The 19,686-nt window shown below is 37.9% G+C and overlaps 1 protein-coding gene across 3 annotated transcripts in view; it reads left to right on the top strand.

Moving 5' to 3' along the window:
- The window catches only part of ASXL1 (ASXL transcriptional regulator 1), a 68,425-nt gene that overhangs the window by 5,575 nt on the left and 43,164 nt on the right, over positions 1–19,686 (top strand). For 2 of the 3 annotated variants that reach the window (XM_082358804.1, XM_082358803.1), the window contains exon 1: positions 2,053–3,465. In XM_082358804.1, coding sequence (XP_082214930.1) covers positions 3,388–3,465 — 78 coding nt within the window. In that variant the 5' untranslated portion in view covers positions 2,053–3,387. Of the gene's footprint in view, positions 1–965; positions 1,064–2,052; positions 3,466–19,686 lie in introns of those variants that run through there. The other variant, XM_082358805.1, reaches the window with a different exon arrangement.

Genomic DNA, 19,686 nt, shown 5'->3' with positions numbered 1-19,686 from the left:
TGCTTGCACCAATCATATAGGATCACAGCATCATGTTGCCAAATGGCAAAATGTACTGTGGCAGTTAACAACAGAATTTCACAACCCAGTGGCACAAAAGCCATCATTTTAAAAATATGGGTACTGGGAATTCCCTGGTGGTCCAGTGGTTAGGACTCTGTGCTTTCACTGCCAAGGGCACAGGTTCAGTCCCTGTTTGGAGAACTAAGATCCCGCAAGTGTGGCCCAAAAAAAAAAAAAAGATAAAAATATATGGGTACTAATCAAAGTTCCTTGGGAAAGAAAATCTGAATGCATTTCTGTCTTATAAGTTATTGGGTAGAAAACTATGTATTCTATGGTTTAACTGTATTAACAGCATCAAGTTAAGCGGTAATCAAGGTTGCTAAGGCCCCACATACCATAACATGTATGCTAAGAGGCTGTGTGTTTTCAGAATTGAGAATTAGAATATTTCATCTAATTGCAGTCACTTTCAGCAACTAGTTAAGATATATGTGTAATTTAGTTTCGGAAGTAATTTTGTCTGTGGAAAGACTAAATTGTCAGCAGCGGGGCTTCCCTGGTGGCGCAGTGGTTGAGAATCTGCCTGCCAGTGCAGGGGACACGGGTTCGAGCCCTGGTCTGGGAAGATCCCACATGCCACAGAGCAACTGGGCCCGTGAGCCACAACTACTGAGCCTGCGCGTCTGGAACCTGTGCTCCGCAACGAGAGGCCACGATAGTGAGAGGCCTGCGCACCGCGATGAAGAGTGGCCCCCGCTTGCCACAGCTAGAGAAAGCCCTCGCACAGAAACAAAGACCCAACACAGCCAAAAATAAATATAAAAATAAATTAAAAATAAATAAATAAATAAATAAATTGTCAGCAGCGGTACCTCATAGCAGAATTGTAGCCCATGTTATATAGTGATGGATGTAAATAGAAGTTGCACACTGAAATCAGAACATTTATATTTCTTCAGGTACTAGAAAACTACTCAGACGCTCCAATGACACCAAAACAGATTCTGCAGGTCATAGAGGCAGAAGGACTAAAGGAAATGAGGTTTGTACGGCTCTTGTTGCTTAATGTGAGGGTTTCATAGGACACGTGTCTTCCTGCACTCAGGCAGTGATATTAGAAAGTCCGCATGTGCATATATGTGTACACACACACACACGTCTGGTGGTGGTGTGGAACTATCTCCCATGTTGTGTGTCCTCTGGGTGGAAGGCGGGAGTGGCTAAACATTCATTTGTTTTCATCAGAGGTGCAGTGGCTTTCCCTATCCTTGCTCTCCCATAAATTTCGACATGGAGCTTGTTTTTGGTGTAAGGAGTCAGCACATTTTCTCGTATACTCTGTTTTGCAAGTTTCAGTGATAGAGAAGGGACAGACTCTGATAGGCTCCATCGTGTCTAAAACTTCCCTTCTCTCTATACCATATCTTCGAAGTCCTTCGTTTTAGGATCAAAGAAGGGTGGTCTAATCACCATAAAATCCACTGGCTTTTTTCCCCCCTACTGATTGTAGGCATTCATGATATGAGCATACTAAATTTGGAGGTGACCTTGATTTTCTTATCCTATGATATATTTTTCCTAGAGAAGCAACAAATTGGAAACACAGAAAGAATTGCAGGCACAAACAAAAACCAGTGCCTGTCCTGAATCCTTTCTCTCCTCACCCCAACCTTTTTTTAAAATTAAAATGAAAGAGGAGAGCACAACACAGTTCCTTCTTGGGATTCAGAACAGACAGCATATATTTTGCTGGTTAAGCTTTAGCTGCTTGAAATTGATCTTTTAGGATCAAAAGATCCTCACTTTCCAGTTGTCAGTTCAAACATTCTCTAGCTGACGTTTTGTGGGGAGGGAAGATCAGGATTGTCTAGATACATCCATTTAAATACTACCTATGCACTGTGTAGTGTTATAATTGTTTTTTTTGTTTTGTTTTGTTTTTATGGGCTATTTCCCATCATGCTGCTGTCTGCACTGCTGTTGGACCACTGTGCCTATAGAAGGTAAATTAGTCCCTTTGGGACAGATGGAGTTGAGAACCTAACTTGTTTCTGCTTCTAGCTCTTACAGGAATTATGAAGTAGTCATGGTGGCTCGTGATGAGTGAGCAGCTCTGTGATTTGTAGACAGAGGTATAGTGTGTAGGAGTCACACTGTTTCAAGAAAGACTCTGCCAGCATGCCCTTCCCCACTGTAGCAGAGACATTAGCACACCCACTTGATACTCCAGATTCTGCACCAGGTTTCTTTTAAAGATTGGTTCTTGGTGAAATTTTTTTTTTTTTTTTAAACATCCAGTGTGTTCCAAAGCCAAATAAGTAATAGGGTTTTTTTGGATGGCTTTTTTAGACTCAATTTATTTTTAACACTTTGCATAAATTAGGGCCTCTAATTCTGAAAAATGCTGAGAGGCTTTACTTGAGATATTTATATTTATTTAACCTGCTGGGGAGAGGGAAGAGAAGGTGCACAGGTGAACCCTAGCACTAACATGCTAGCGCCAAACTCAGTTAATATTAATAATGGGCATTTGTCTGTATTTTTGACAGCTTTTCTATTTTAAGATTTAGTAAGTAGTCGCTAACTCACATGAGTTGTCATTGTTTTGCGACCTTCTGTTGTAGCAGGGACCATGATATAACTTAATATGCTATCTCTTTTTTTTGGTTTAATGTTTGAGCATTATTGGGTACTAAATCCATTTGACTTTTTATATTCAAATTTAAATTATTGCTCCTGGGTAGATATAAAATAAAACCCATCTTTCCCCCTTCCCAACTGAGAAAAAGCAAATGAAATACTGTTCCTTTTGTGTGTTTATTAGAAAATGTTAACTGGAAGAAAAAAGTGTGCTTATTTTCTTGGGACAGCACCAGTGATTCTGTGGTTTTTGTGTTGAAAATGTTATGTGGCAGTTTCTGAGCATGATATGCAGGTTGGAATATAGATGCTAGGAAACTCTCGGTTTTGTTTTTAATTAACATTAAAATTTAAATATTTTGGGTAAATAAAAATATTGGGTAATTTTTTTTTTCAAAACTCCTGAGTGTACCTGAAAAATCATTGTGTAGTGTTTCTAAATTTCTTGAGAGTTTGGTTCATATTGTCAAAAGGCACTGAAGTGGAGATATCAGATAGCATGTCTTATCCCAGAGCTCTCTGGGTGTGATTTATGTGAATTTCATTTGTTGCTCTTTTGCCACTTTCAAAGTAGAATTCTTGTCATGGGATGTTTTCTTTTATATTTCTTCCTCTTTTTCTTGATTTAAGAGTGAGTTAAAGGGTATTAGAGCTTTGAGTAAGTAGACATATTGATTTGTATGACCTTCCATCCTTGTATGTTTTTACAGTGGGACATCCCCTCTTGCATGTCTTAATGCCATGCTACATTCCAATTCAAGAGGAGGAGAGGGGTTATTTTATAAACTACCTGGCCGAATCAGCCTTTTTACACTCAAGGTAAGTAATATAAACTCTACTTTAGTGCAGTGGTTCTTCAACTTTTAGTGTTGATAAGAATCACCTGGTAGGTCTGGACTGTGGCCCATGAATTTGCATTTCTAATAGGCAGGCAGGTGATGCTGATGCTGTTTTTCTGAAATGGCACATTGAGATGTTCTAGTGTGAACAGAATATTAGGAATTATTTAGTCATATCAGCTATTGTGTCTGTATTCAGTTTTTCCTTGTTTATATCTTTGCAGATTGTATGCAATAGAGGGATAAGTATGTGTGGGGGTAATTGCAAATGTGCCTTAATTATAGTTTTGTTTGTAATAATATGTGAAGGATAAATTACTGAACAGCCAAGTAAGACCTACTCTATGGAAAATAACTGAAATGTGAAAATACTTGTGGAAATTCAAAAACTCAGCATTTACCAAGTGACACTAATTACAAAGGAAGAGAACTTAAATCAGGTTCAGTTCATAAGCTTAAATAGAGCTGAAATGAACAAGCTAATTATTTTTCTACCATTTGTGATATACATCATTTAAACCAGGGATTGGCAGATTTTTTTCTGTAAAGGACCAGAAAATAAATATTGTAGGTTTTGTGGGCCACAATGTCTCTATCGTAACTATTCAACTCTGCCACTGAAGCAGGAAAGCAGCCACAGAGAATGCACAAACGAATGGGCATGGGTGTGTTCCAATAAAACTTTATTTATAAAAACAAGCAGTGGGCTAGATTTGGCTTGGGGGTGTAGTTTGCTGACTCCTAACTTAGACATAGTTGACCTGTTGATGGTGAGAAACTGAAAATTTGATGCTGATCCTTATAATCTTCCATAATGTAGTTATAAATTGCAGTAGTCCGTAAACAGACTTTTCTCTTTTAGTTTTGTTTTGATAGACTTGTTTTCTTTAATTAAAAATTAAACACTTGAACAAATACCAACTGTATAACCTGTGGTCATAAAACTTGATCTTTAGGTACACATCAGATGTATCTTATGTTCAGATATCTGTGCTGTTCTCTATATTGTTTTTATTTGTAGTATTTCAGACTTTAAAACGCAGCATAATGTAATGTCAGGAACTGAGCCTTGGAAGAGTCAGAGCCCTGAGTTCAAAATTTAGCTTTGTAACCTGGGACAGATTTAACCCCTCTTTATGGTGGTGTATGCCTCCCTGACACAGTCAGTCCTTATTAATAAATGGTACCCTGTATGATATTCCTTTAGGTTCCTTATCCTTAATTGCTTGTTAATGGCATTTTTCTATTATATATTATTATATATATTGTAATTATAGGTAATTATGTATAGTTATAGTTGTGTGTATTATATGTGTTACAAATGTGCCTGTTAATGGAACATTTCTCTTTTAAGAGGGAGGAGAAATACCTATTTCTATGGATACCTTAAGGATAGGAATTGAGTTTCATTTGTCCTTGTAATTTGTCTCTGGGCAGAATTCTTGGCATAGTCCATGCTTAATAATTTTTTTTTTTAATAAATTTATTTATTTATTATTTTGGCTGCATTGGGTCTTCGTTGCTGCATGCGGGCTTTCTCTAGTTGCGGTGAGCGGGGGCTAGTATTTGTTGCGGTGCGCAGGGGCTTCTCATTGTGGTGGCTTCTCTTGTTGCAGAGCATGGGCTCTAGGCACATGGGCTTCAGTAGTTGTGGCACGTGGGCTCAGTAGTTGTGGCTTGCGGGCTCTACAGCACAGGCTCAGTAGTTGTGGCACACAGGCTTAGTTGCTCTGCGGCATGTGGGATCTTCTGGACCAGGGCTCGAACCCGTGTCTCCTGCATTGGCAGGCAGGTTCTTAACCACTGCGCTACAAGGGAAGTCCCTGGTAGACTTTTAGCTTGATTGATTATCCGTGCGTGCTATCTGTGCGTGTCTCTTTTAATATTTTGACCTGTTAGAAAGCGATATGTACAAATGCAACAGAAAGTAAAATGCAACAGAGAAAGTGAAGGTAGCCCATAAATTCTGCGACTTGTAACCTAAATGATAATTTATGTTAATGATGTTTGAAAAAATTGGATTATAATTTCCTTATAACTTTGCTGCTTGTTCAGTTAATATATTTGCCATGATGGTATTGATACATACAGGCACACCTTATTCTCCACCGCCGCCCCCGCCCCTCCCGGGGCTCCTTGAGAGTGTGAAGTGTCGATTAGTCTTATTAATTGCCTCATTATCACCACGCTATCTTCCAGAAGTTGTGCAGGCATTTACTTTATTGTTATTTGGGAATGGATAAGAAAGGATACCAAAAATCTGAACCAGCTGATTACCATCCTCATCACCCGAGGACCCAGGTCTGCTGAATAAAGTGCAAGGTGGTGCATTTTTTCCTTTTTTATCCTCATTTGAAGAAATTTCAAACCTACAGAAAAATTGGAGTACTACACTGAACACCCCACCTATCTTGCTTTCTTCCTAATTGTTACAGGTTTGCCACATTTGCTTAATCCCTCTCTACATATGTATGCTTTTTTTCCCAGAACCATTTAAAAGTGTTCAACTAGTACTGGTACTTCACCCCTACATATCTTAGAATGTATGTCTTAGGAGCAAGGACATTATCCTACATAACCACAATACCATTGTTATAGTCAAGAAATGTAATGATACGGTAGTATATAATATATAGTCCATATTCAGTTTTTTTCTAGTTCTAAAAATATTCTTTATGCCTTTATTTATTTATTTATTTTTGGCTGAGTTGGGTCTTCGTTGCTGCGCGCAGGCTTTCTCTAGTTGTGGCTAGCGGGGGCTACTCTTCGTTGCGGTGCGCGGGCTTCTCATTGAGGTGGCTTCTCTTGTTGCGGAGCACGGGCTCTAGATGCGCAGTCTCAGTAGTTGTGGCGCACGGGCTTAGTTGCTCTGTGGCATGTGGGATCTTCCCCGACCAGGGCTCGAACCCTCGTCCCCTGCATTGGCAGGTAGGTTCTTAACCACTGCGCCACCAGGGAAGTCCTGTGGCATTTTTTTGGTCTGTTTTTCTCATGTGTTAAGGAGAAGCATGTGCAGAATGGCTTGGTATTTTTCTTCCCACTGCTTGGAAATCTCTTCTAGTGGGCCATCAAGGTCAGAAACCATGTGGTTCCACTACTTAGTTGAAAATAGGAGTTTTCTCAGTTCTGAATACATTTGTGTGACCTTATCTATGGTTACCAAAGCTTTACTGATAAGCTGGAGTCTTTAGGGGCATGCCACAGGGTTCCTTCTCTGATAAAAGTTGTTCTGGGTAATGTGATGGTACATTTGACACTTTATATGTAGATGCTTGCATCAGGCCTTAGAATTAGTCCTCAGGGATGTGTGGGATAGATGAAATCTATCCATGCTTTGAATTCTTGTTTTGAATTGCTTTTCTTAAGCTTTTCCTGAAGTCAGCTCAGTGTCCATCATTGCCTGGTTAGAGGTGGGATTTATATTGTTTTTTACACTTGGAATTTCCTATCCTTGTAAAACCAGTGAGAGCTCCTTTGTAGTGTTCTACATTTTTATGACTTTCATGCTGAACTACTTTGCTTTTGTGACTAGGTGTTTGTGTCATTGGTGAGTTTAACCTGGGTTGGTGAGTGGTCACTGCAGCACTCACTGTCAGGCATGACTGCAGTCATCTGAACATTGTTCAGTTTTATTGTGGAATGATGCTCAAGTCAAGGTGTCATGGCCATTTGCACTTTATTATACCTCATGTAGTGATATAGGGCTCAGCCTTAGGGGGTCCTTTAATTCAATTAACAAGTCCAGTTGAATCTTTTTAATATGTAGAATATATATTTATAAAGTATTAAAAAATCTTCCTGGTAAAAAAATAAATGACTACACTTAAAGTATCCATCCATTAAAATTCACTGTTTGCAAATAAAAGAAAAGCAAATGGAGGAAGAGAGGGAGGTAATTTTTGCAGTTTCACAATGTTATTTATAGATCTACAATTAAATTTTTCACATACAACTCCACACTTACAGTGATTCCAGAACTATTTATATTACCATTAAATACTGAGGAGACTTCCATACAGTCAAATCATAGAGTCTGTCATTTGCAAGGCAGTACCAGAATCCATTTTGATTTTTGATAGGTGCACATCAGCAAAGTGGGCTTCTAAAAATACAAGTCATATCATACCACTATCCTGCTTGGCCCTTGCCTACCTCTCTGATCTCTCCTGGCACCTTCTCCTTGGTCATTATACTTCAGCCACCCTGGCCTTCATTCACTCTGTTTCTCAAAGGCCCCAAACTTGTGTCCACCTCAGAGCCCTTGCACTTGCTAGCCCCTCTGTCTGGAAAGCTCTGGGGTAACTTCTTGTCATTTGGTTGTTAGTCCAAAAGTATCTTCTCAGTGAGGCTTTCTCTAACGGTAGTTCCAGTTCCACAACACTATGAGGGTTTTGGTTGTTTCACAGTCCTACCTTGTTTGTTTGGTTACTTGGTTATCATTAGCCTCCCTCCACTTGAATGTCAGTGCAGGGACTTGGTTTTCACTGTATCTCCTGTGTCTGGCAAATAGTACATAATGTAATAAATATTGGCTGAATGGAAGGTAGAAGATAGCATCATCAAGATCTTAAGCCAACTAGTTCTCCTTGTAGTCTACCTTTCTTTTATATGTTTTATTATAGAATATGCATATTCTGGGTTATTTTTTCTTCTCAGCAAGGCAACTTCTAAGAACCCTTTTTTTTTTCTTGCTGTCTTTAGAGCAATTCTACGTTAATCTGTGAAAGAATCTGCTGACACTAGAAATAAATCTTGGGACTTCCCCAGTGGTCCAGTGGTTGAAACTCCACGCTTCCAGTGCAGGGGGCGTGGGTTTGATCCCTAGTTGGGGAACTAAGATCCCACATGCCATGCGTGGTGTGGCAAAAAAGAAAAAAAAGAAATAAATCTTTCTCAGGCTGTGGCCATAATGTGGTTCTTCTAATTGCTGAAGGCAGAAACTGAGCCATTCGAAACAGTTTGAATGTTTTAGGTATCTTTTAGATATCATGTTATGCTTTTTAGTTTTGAACTTTGGTCATCATCTTTGTTAGAAAAAAGAATTTCTTCTTTCATATATAATGGTAGTGACGTTTTTAGATGATGTCTCTTATAGTCCGTGTTAGCTTTATCAAATATATGATCTTTTTAGTGTGTAGAATCCTAGAATTTTACTGTGGAAGGGGCTTCAAATCATCCGGTTCATTTGCATTTTGCAGGTAGAAAACTGAACTTCTAACAGATTAGGTTTATCCATGACCATGTGTCCTTGCAACAAATGCATTTGGCCGAGTTGGGACTAGAACCCACAGCCCTACCTTTTGAGTTTGATTTATTTTCATTATGCCAATTCAGAATAAAGAGTTTTTCTTCAGGTTTTAGGATCTTTGGTTACTTCATCTTTTTGAAGCGTCTTATGAGTTTCTTGATATTTCTCAGAATGTTAGTTTTATTCTTGTAATGAAAATTTTTATAATTGTTAAGCAAAAGTAGCTTTTCATATCCTTAGATGTGTACTCTTCAGTTATGGGCGGTTGGTTTGAATTTCTGCCCTCTGCATTAATCATATTGGCATTTCTGATCGTGGTTGTTCTTTTCTGTACCAGAGTGAGTGGTATACGGTGGTAGTAAGAGCACTGGAGTCAGCTTGAGGTCTGGGGTCCAGCATAGTGCCTCAGGTCCTATGGAATATCTCCATTTATACTTCTTTGTCTCTAACACTGAGAAGTTGAAATAGATTGGCCGTTTAAATACTTCAGGTGTAAAACCTTTTATATCATGAAATGGAGCTGCGTGATGTAGATGACTGTGAAACTCCTCTGGTTGAAACAAACATGAAGACCCCGCTTCTCCATCTCTCATGGATTCTGCCATCCCCATCCCATTCCCCAAGCACCCAAGGCATCTTTCCCAGACCCAGGAGCTCTGTTGAAAACCTCCTAGGGTGAAAATTTAGTGAAGATCCTTCCTGTGCTCACATTTTAGCATCTAGACTATTTTGTGTGAAAAGTAAGTCAGCCCTGGATATTTTTCTTTCCTGTTCTTTTGTGATGCATTCGGTATTTACTGGAGGCTGACTGTTTTATTGCAAACCCTTTCCCACTCTGTACTGCATAGAAGGCCTACTTAGTAGAGCAGTACCATTTACTCTGGTTAATGGTAGCAGTAGTTTGGTCTTGATGGAGGCTTTGACCCGTCAGTTGGTAAAAGTTTCCTTATTGGAGTAATTCTCAAGGGCCGCCTGGATCCACCTTTGAAAAATGGGGTATTCTGTTGTCTGACAGAATATTCAGCAAGCTCAGGGAGAAAAGAGAACTTGATTGTTAACGGAGCCCTGGTCAGGCTCTTTTGCCTAAGAGGTGAGCAGCCTTTTGTCCTGCTACCTCCTGAAGTTCAAAGCCCTGTAAGAATGAAGTGGTAAACGATAAAGGTCAGGGAACAGAGGTTTGGAAAGCACTACCACTGGAATTATTTTTTGTAGCTCAGAGGGGTGGCAGGATGATGATTTCAAGGTTTCTAAAGCAGTATATATATTTTTAACAAAAAGGTTATAAACATTTTTTAAGTGTGATTTTAAAGCATCAGGGCTCTAGGAAAATGAGGAGCTTGTATGTGCTTCAGGCTTCCTTGGGACTGTGTGTGAAAAATGCTTAAACTTTTCTATGGTCAGCCAGTATGAAAACTGCGTTTGATCTCTTCTCAATCCTTCATATCAGACTTTTTGGGAGGGTTGTTTGAGGAACTTGTTTAGTGTAAGAAAGTTGCTTCTTATTCTAGTTTAGATAATCTGGTAGAAAAGATGGAAACTAATGCTTAATTGAGTGCTAACTATATTCCAGACAGGCATCATACTGCTCATATTGGTCTTTTGAAACATAAAGATGTTTCCTACTCCTGTACTAATGGGGGAAACAGCCTGAGAGAGTTTAAGTAAATGGTATGAAGTCACGTTTTTGGTTATTTGAGAGGTTGGTATTTAACACCCGGAGGACAGGTCAGGATATTCTAAGTTTCTACCAAATGAGTTGGCTCTCAAATAGGTGAGATGCATACTCAAGGTTCTGAAGGAATAACTTCAAATTCTTTGTCCATCATGAGGCAGGAGAAGAATAGGGAGCCAAAAAGATGTCTATTTTCTTCTGGAAGAATAACTTCAAATTCTTTGTCCATCATGAGGCAGGAGAAGAATAGGGAGCCAAAAAGATGTCTGTTTTCTTCTGGAAGAATAACTTCAAATTCTTTGTCCATCATGAGGCAGGAGAAGAATAGGGAGCCAAAAAGATGTCTATTTTCTTCTGGAAGATGCTGTCTTCTTCGATTCAGTTGTACTAGATGGGCTTTGAAATGTGTGCCTTTCAGTCAGGTAATCCTTTTGTTTTAGTTTTCTCTTTGGCTCTTTATGCCAGCTTTTCTTTGGTAAATTAACTCCTGACAATTCTTTTAAAACTACTTTTTTTTTTTTTTTTTTTGGTCTGCATTTCCACTGCCACCTTAGTCTAAGCTATCCTTGTATGCTAGCTACTGGAAGAGCTCCTGCCTAGTCTACTTGTTTTCACTTTTGCCTCCTTAGAATCCAGTTTGCTCTTTTGTAATCCACAAAGCAGCCAGAGGGGTTTTTTTAAAAAACAATTTGATCATGACACATTTCTGTTTGATTCAAGTCTGTGGTTTCCTGTGGTGTTTACCAAAAAATCCAAACCTTGCTCAGCCACACTGCCCTTCTTTCAGTTCTTTGAATTCCTTAAGCTCTTTCCAGGTTTAGGGTCTCCTATTTGGAACTCTCTTCTCTCCATTTCTGCCTGGCTCAACTTAATGGGTATCAACTTAAATCTCAGTCCCTTAGAGGAGCCTTCTCTCTAAATTGGGTTTTCCTGTTGTGCCCTGAACTTTACTTCTTTTCACTTACAACTTTATAATTATATAATTATTTGGGTGATTGTTTGATGTCTCTCGTGATCAGGCCTTAGGGCAGAGAATCTGTATTATTTTGTTCTGGTCTATATCCTCAGCATCTATCATAGTAGGTGCTTAAAAATGTTTGTTAGATAAATGCAGTGGAAAAAGCATAGAAGGAGGTTGTTATGACTTGATTGGTAGCAGTTCTCTATGCCAAACAGTTGAATTGGTTCAGAATAGTAATTGTTAGTATTAAAATTGAAACATGTAGTACAGAATGTTTATGAGGATCTCTTTTTCAGGGAATGGAGTGTTTGAAAACCTCCAAAGTGTAAGCTTTGTTTTCTCAAAAGAAAGAAAAAGTAATGTCCAGTGTTGCTTTTGAAATCTAGTGCCGTATTGATTCCTGATATTCTGTGTTTGCCCGCCTTCTTTTTTTCTATTGCCTCTCCCTGAAAACTTTTAGGATCTTATTTCCATGATGATATGCTTTAGTGTGGGTCTTTTTTCACTCCGCATGTCTTACTCAAATGTCTGATGATTTTTGGTTGAGGGCTATTCTTGACTCTTAAATATTAGCGGGAAATTCAGTGTGTTGTGGTTTTGTGGCTTCACTTGTCTCCTGCAGCAGTAGGTAGTGGTTGTCACTTAGATGTATGGTACTGGAGTAAGGGTGTCCATCTCCTCCTAATGTAGACTTAGCAATTCCCACGTTCTCAATTCCATACCTCATCCTTGTCTGCCATGTACCTGGTTTAAGTTCTGAGCCTGTCTGGAATTTAGGGGATGAATCTGCTTGGGTCTTTTCAGTATCTCCTAGATTACTGTAGTAGCTTCCTAACTGGTCTCCTTACTTTGCTCTTGCCACCCTCCTCAACACTGGAGCCAGGAAATTTTTTTAAAAGTTCAGTCAGACTGTGTCATTCCTCCCACCCCGCTTCACTCAGGGTAAAGGCCGAAATCCTTGGAGTTGCTTACAGTGCCCTTTCGCCATCTTCCTCCCACCCTCACTCCCATCTCTCTTCCTCTTACTCTCTCCCCTTGTTCACTCTGCTTGACAAACACAGTGGCTTCTTTGGTGATCCTTTAACATGCTGTCGCTATTCGTCTCCGGGATTTTGCCCATGCTGCTTCAGCTGTCTGCAGTGCTTTCCCCCAAACACCTTCATGCCTCGCTCCCCCACCTCCTTCAAGTCTGTGCTCGAATTGCACCCTGATGCCTCCACACCGCATAGCTCTCCCAGTCCCCCTGTTCCCTGCCTTACGTTTTTTTTCTTGGTATTTATCACTGTGTGATACACCATATTATATATGTTTTGTTTATTGTTATTGTATGTCTCCTTTGACTAGAACTAGTCCTCTAGGGGAGGAGTTTTTAATTTTAGTTAATGCCGTCTCTTCAGCCCCTAGGAAAAAAGTAGGTACTCAGTAAGTATTTGTGTGAGTAAATGAATCATAGTTTATTTCTTTTAATTTGGTAATATAGTGAATTAGTTCAGTAGAATTTTTTCCAGTGCTCAAGCATCCTTGTATTCCTAGGGTAAATGTCACTTTGACATGGTTTTCTTTTAAATAACACATCGTTGGATTTAGAGTATGAATAATTTATTTAGGATTTTTACATCTATATCCGTAAGTGACCGATCTGATATTTTGATTTCAAACCTTGCCGTGTTTTGGTATTAAAACAAGCTGCGCTGTTTTCCCTCCGTTGATTCTTTGCAGTAGTCTCTTTAAGACAGAGATTATTTGGTTTTTTTGGTAGAACATGCCTATGAAACCTACTGGGTGTGATGTGTCTTACTTTGAGAATATGTTGTTTTTAACTTTTTAAAATTGTGAAATACATAAATTATACAAAAGAGAATATATGCAAATTTTGTTATTTTAGATAATAATAACTAAGAAATAAACTGCACACTCCTGTATCCACCAGCCAGCTCAAGAGCAGAACATCCTCTACACTCTTTGAAACCTCTGTGCACATCCCTTTCTCTCGCTGTGGAAGATAACCACTATTCTAATTTTCATATTAATCATTACCTTGCTTTTATTTCCAGGTTTACCCACATGTGTATGTATTGCTGAACATGCTTTAAAAATATCTTTATGTGAATGGAATCACATTGTATGTATTTTTCTCTCACTTGCTGCTTTTGTGCTTATCATTTCTGAGCTTGATGTGTGTTGGTGCATTTAATTGAAATACATCATATTTTCTGCTATATGCTGTCTTATGGTTTGAATATTTCACGATTTCTTTGTCCATTCTGCTCTTGGTGTGCATTTGGGTTGTTTCTAGTTCTCGCTGTAACAAACACTGCTGCATTGAATACTCTTGTACGTCTCTTGGCGCATGTGTGCGGTAGCTTCTCTAGGGTGTATACATTGCTAGGAATGGGACTAACCAGGAGGTTTTGCACCTAATCATCATGACTAGGTAGTACAGCTGTTTTTCGTATGTAATCGTATGAATTTGTAAAGTAATCATATGAATTTACATTGCTTTCATAGTACATGAGAATTCCTGTTGTTCCACAGCCTGAGTATTGTGGGTGTAAATAAGTATTTTTGTTCTGTTTTTAAATTACGGTATCATTTACCTACAGTAAAATTCACCCATTTTGATGTACTAGTGTACAGTGTACTAGTGTACAGTTCTATGAGTTTTTTTAAAAAATTCATTTTTTTTTTTTTTTTAGTTCACATTTGTTTGGACATTTTATTTGGCATTTTAACAGTGCTATTTAAAGGTATGCCATACGTGTCTTGAATGCAGTTGCTCCAGTAAATGCTTTTGCTAAAACATGCTTCTCCCTCCCCTAAAAATTCCGTTTTACATTTATGTACCGTAAAATTCACCCTTTTCCGGTTATAGTCCTTTGAGTTTCGACAGACACATACAGATGTGTAACTGCCACCATAATTAAGATATAGAACAGTTCCATCACCCCAGAAACTACCCCCTTGCTTGTTTGTAGTCAGTTCCTCTCCCGACCCCAGCTCCTGGCCAGCCATTGATTTGTTTTCTATCCTTGCAGTTATGCCTTTTCCAGAATGTCATATAAATGGATTTATACATTATGTAGCCTTTTGAGTCTGGCTTCCTTCGCTTAGTGTGAGGTATCTGAGATTTAGCTATCTTGTAATGTACAGTATAGTTCCCCCTTACCCGAGGTTTCACTTCCTGCAGTTTCAGTAACTGGTGGTCAACTGCAGTCTGAAAATATTAAATGGAAAATTCCAGAAGTCAACAATTCATAAGTATTAAATTACACACTGTACTGAGTAGTGTGATGAAATCTTGAGCCATCCTGTGCTGTCCTGCCTGTGATCACCAGCCATCGACCTCATCTCCTCCTGGCATCCAACCACTGATGTTGTCATGGCTTAGTGATCTAGGATTACCTGAAGCAGATGATCTTCCTCTTGAAGAAGGTCAGTAGTAGCCTAACACTACGTCACAATGCCTACATCATTCACCTCACTTCATCTCATCATGTAGGCTTTTTATCATCTCATATCATCACAGGAAGAAGGGTGAGTACAGTACAATAAGATAATTTTGAGACAGAGACCACATCTACATAAGTCTTACTATAGTTCTGTTTTATTACTGTTGTTGTTAATCTCTTACTGTGCCTAACTTATAAATTAAACTTTATCATTGGTGTGTATGTATAGGAAAAAACAGAGTATATATATATATATATATATATAGAGAGAGAGAGAGAGAGAGAGAGAGAGAGAGAGTTCGGTACTGTCTCGGTTTCAGGCTTCCGCTGGGGGTCTTGGAACATATTCCCCGTGGATAAGGGGGGACTACTGTATATCAATAATTTGTTCCTTTTCAGTGCTGAATAATATCCCATTGTATGGATCTACCATGTTTTGCTTATTCATTCCTCAGCTGATGGACATTTGGGTTGTTTTCTTCTTTGGACTACTAAGAGTAGTGCTATGAATATTTGTAGACAAGTCTTGTGATAAACGTTTTAATTCCTCTTGGGTAGATGCCTAGGAGTGGAATTGCTGAGTTGTGTTGTAATTACTGTTTACTTTTCTAAGAAACAGCCAACCTGTTTTCCAAAGTGGCTGTATAATCTTACATTCAAGTTTTTTGTTCTTTAGTAAAATTTTTTCTTTTTTCCCCCGGCAATATTATTTTTTCCCTGAAGTCTATTTTGTTATTGACATAGCCCATCCAACTGTCTTATAATTAGTTTTTGCATGGTATATTTTTTCCATCCTTTTGCTGTTAACCTGTCTATGTCTTTCATATTTTAGGTTTCTTTATAGTTTTAGTTGGATCTTATTTATTTTTATCCAGTCTAATAATTTCTACCTTTTAATTAGGATGCTTGGACCATGTACATTTAGTGTAATTACTGTGATAAGGTTGGATTAAGTCTTCCATCTAGCTCTTTGTTTTCTCTTTGTCCTATTTTCCTTTTTTTCTTTTCCTGCCTTCTTTTGGATTGAGTATTTTTATTTTTGATTCATATTTCTTTGAGACATTTATTAAATTTTTTTATTGAAGTATAGTTGATGTACAATGTTTCAGGTGTACAGCAAAGTGATTCAGCTATATATACACATATATATCTATTCTTTTTCAGATTCTTTTCCATTATAGGTTATTACAAGATATTGAATATAGTTCCCTGTGCTATACAGTAGGCCCTTGTTTATCTGTTTTATATATAGTAGTGTGTATCTGTTAATCCCAAATTCCTAATTTATCCACCCCCACCTTACCCCTGGATTGAGTATTTTTAATATTCCCTTTTATCATCACTGTTAGCTTATTAACTGTATCTGTTTTTTCCCCAGAGGTCGCTTTATTATTTACAAAATGCATCTTTAACTTCTCACAGACTACCTTTAAATAGTATTATACATTTCACATAAAATGCAGCATCCTTGTGATGCTGTTCTTCCATTTACCCCCTCCTAGCCTTTGTGCTATTCTTTTCATACATTCTACTTCTATATAGGTTATACACTTCACAAAGCATTACTACTTTTGCTTTAAACAATTCTTGTAAAGAAATTTAAAAATGGGGGGAAACGTCTTATTTTACCCACATATTTACCATTTCTAGTATTCTTCATTTCTTTGTGGAGGTCAAGGTTTCCATTTGTTACTGTTTTCCTTCCTTCTGAAGAACTCTCTTTAACAGTACTGTGGTGCAGATATGCTGTGACAGATTCTCTCAGCTTTTCCTTGTGTGACAATGTCTTTATTTTGCCTTGAAGGCTATTTTATCTAGATACATTGAAAGGTCCCCCCCACCCCCCCAGCATTTTAAAGATGCCAATTCTTTGTTTTCTGGTTTGCGTAGTTTCTGATGAAAAGTTTGTGGTAATTCTTACATGTGTCCCTCTTTTTTCTGTTGCAGGTTTGAAGATTTTTCTCTGTATTATAGGTTTTGACAATTTGGTTATGAGGTACCATGGTGAACTCAGATCTGTGGGTCAAATTTGAAATATTTTCAGCCATTTTTTTCTTTAATTTTTTTTTTTCCTGTCCTGTTTCTTCTGGGATGACGTGTATTTTTGACCACTTTATAATATACCACAGGTCACTGATGCTCTGTTAATTTTTTCCAATCTTTTGTCTCTGTGCTTCATTTTGAATACTTTCTGTTGCTACTGATCTTTTCTCCTGCAGTATGTAATTTGCTTTTAATCTGATCCAGTGAATTTTTCATTACAGAAAATGTATTTTACATCATTAGAAATTCCATTTTTTTCTTATTTTATATCTTCCTTTTTTCTCATTGTGTTCATTCTTTTAATCCTTGATCATAGTGCATGCATTTATAGTAGCTGTTTTAAGTCTTTGTCTACTAATTCCATCTCTGTCATTTCTGGGTCTTTTGCTGTTGACTCTTCTGCTTGTGAGTCATATTCTCCTGCTTCTTGGCATATCTAATAGTTTTTGTTTGGATACTGACAATGTGAATTTTACAATGTTCAGTGCTACAGTCTGTCTTCCTTTCAAGAGTGTTGGGCTTTATTTTGGCAAGTCATTAGGTTACTCCCTTTGGATTAGTTTACTCCCTTTGAGGCTTGTTTTTAAGCTTTGTTAGGGCAGGTCAGAGTAGCCTTTTCTCTAAGGATGATTTAACTCTCCTACTAAGATACTTCCCTTCTGGGGTCTCTACCAAATGCCTCCCATGGTTAACAATGTCCCTCCACTCTGACTAGTTGTTAACTCCTAAGTCTCTAGGCCTTCTGTTTGGCGGAATTACCTCTGGGAATTACTCAGCCATTCATTGCCCAGCCTAATGGAATTTCACCGTATACATATGCAGAGACCCTATGCAGATTTTTCTGCAAAGCTTCCTTGTCTCTGGAATTCTGTTGTGCAACCTCAAGCCATTTTAGCCAACCAGAACTTTGATTCGTGTCTCAGCTCAGGAAACTGCTGTGCTCTGCTTGAGATGCCCCATATATGTGTGTGTGTGTGTATTTTTTTTTTTTTTGAAGATAAACTGTTTCATGAGTTCTTGTTGATAATTCCAATTCAAGACTATAGGTTTTTTGCTTGACCTTTTTCAGTTTTACATGTATACCTCCTTTCTTACGTGGAAATTCTGGTTCCCGGTGAAACCACATAATTACTCATTTGCTTTTTCCAATAATCTCAGAATAACAATACCAGCACTACCACCACCAATATGAATACTCTAAAGGGTTTTTGTTGTTGTTGTTGGCCTTAGGTATATCTTACTGGGGATTTAACACATCACTGCAATTTAAAAATCACTTGAAATAATTCATTTGTGTGTGGTTATGCCATCAGCTTGATACACAGTTTGGTTTATTCGTTTTACCTACTTTTAGAGATTGCATTTATAAATTTTAATTTTGCTATATAATGATGTAAAATATTTATGGTTAAATACACAGCACAGTGTTCATTTAATGAATTCTTTCTCCTTTCCAATCTCCTTTACCTGCTTCTTTTCCCTGTGGGTAAGCATTTTATTTAATTTATTTTTTGTTATTTTCCTTCCTTTTCAGAAATATAAACAAATAACGTATTTGTATTTGTATCCTCCTTTTTTAGAATGGCATCGTTACACACTTTTCCCCACTTTATTTTTTTACTTAACAGTATGTCCAGGAGATCACATGGCCATATTACAGAGCTATTCATTGTTCCTCTTGACAGATGTTTAGCACTGTATTTTGTGGATTTACCATTGCCAGTAATAATCAAAGTGTGATCCACAGACTGCTCTCAGTTTGTGAACTATTGTTCCTATCTGTGATGAGCTAAGTACAGAAATTTGGAATGTTTAGAAACTTTTATTGCAATTTGACATTGCCACAACACCTGAGTGTGATTGGTGGACTCATCCCTACTCTAGAACAGTGTATAGATCAGCTTGGGTGTTTTCAGGCTTGCACAGTGAGTCACGTGGACTAGTCCTGTGCAGTGGGACCACATACTGGTCTTCGATGGGTTGGGGGAAAAAACCAAAACTGGTCCTTTAACCCAGATAGATTGAGAAGGAGTGTATCTACTCTGTGTACCCTTTTGGTGTACCTGGCGCCACAGGTTTCAACATGTGTACTTTTAAAATATTTCTTCAGTTCTAAATATTTTGAGATTTCTATTATGAAATCTTATTTAATTCATGAATTAAAGTGGTTTTTTATAAGTTTCCAAATATATTTATTGTGTTTCCCACCTCCCATTCCATTTTATTAAATCAGTGTCAAAGAAGTGGTATGTGTGTTTTGGATTCTGTTGAGACTTCTGGCTTAATATTATGGTCAGTTTTTTAAGTGTTTAAGCTGTGCTTTAACAGTATATATTTTTTTACTTGTCTATGTTCTGTATTAGTACTCTATCTACTTTCTGTCTCTATGACTTTGACTACTCTAGTACCTCATATAAGTGGAATCATACAGTATTTATCCTTTTGTGACTGGCTTATTTCACTTAGCATAATGTCTTCAGGGTTCATCCATGTTGTAGCGTGACTCGCTTTTAAAATTCCTCTTTTTTACCCTCTGCTGGCTTGGAAGTTATTTATTCTCTTTCCATCATATAGGGTACCTTTACGTTTTTCACCATGAATACTCACAGCCTAAACTGAATATCTATCTTTCCTCATGAACGATAATTGCATTTTCAAGTGTTTTAATTCTCAGTGTTTCATCTCTCCCATGCTCTTCTCTAGTTCCACCTTACTTTTAGCTCTCTCAAAGACAGGCATTAAAAAATGTTTAAAAGTTAGTATTTATGTTGAGATATTCCAAATTTATTGGTTTACCATTGCTTCTTGCATCCCATTCCTTCATTCTC

This window comes from Balaenoptera borealis, assembly GCF_965194805.1.
Source record: "Balaenoptera borealis genome assembly, chromosome: 16".
NCBI lineage: Eukaryota > Metazoa > Chordata > Mammalia > Artiodactyla > Balaenopteridae > Balaenoptera > Balaenoptera borealis.
This window is presented reverse-complemented; position numbering and strand designations above follow the sequence as displayed.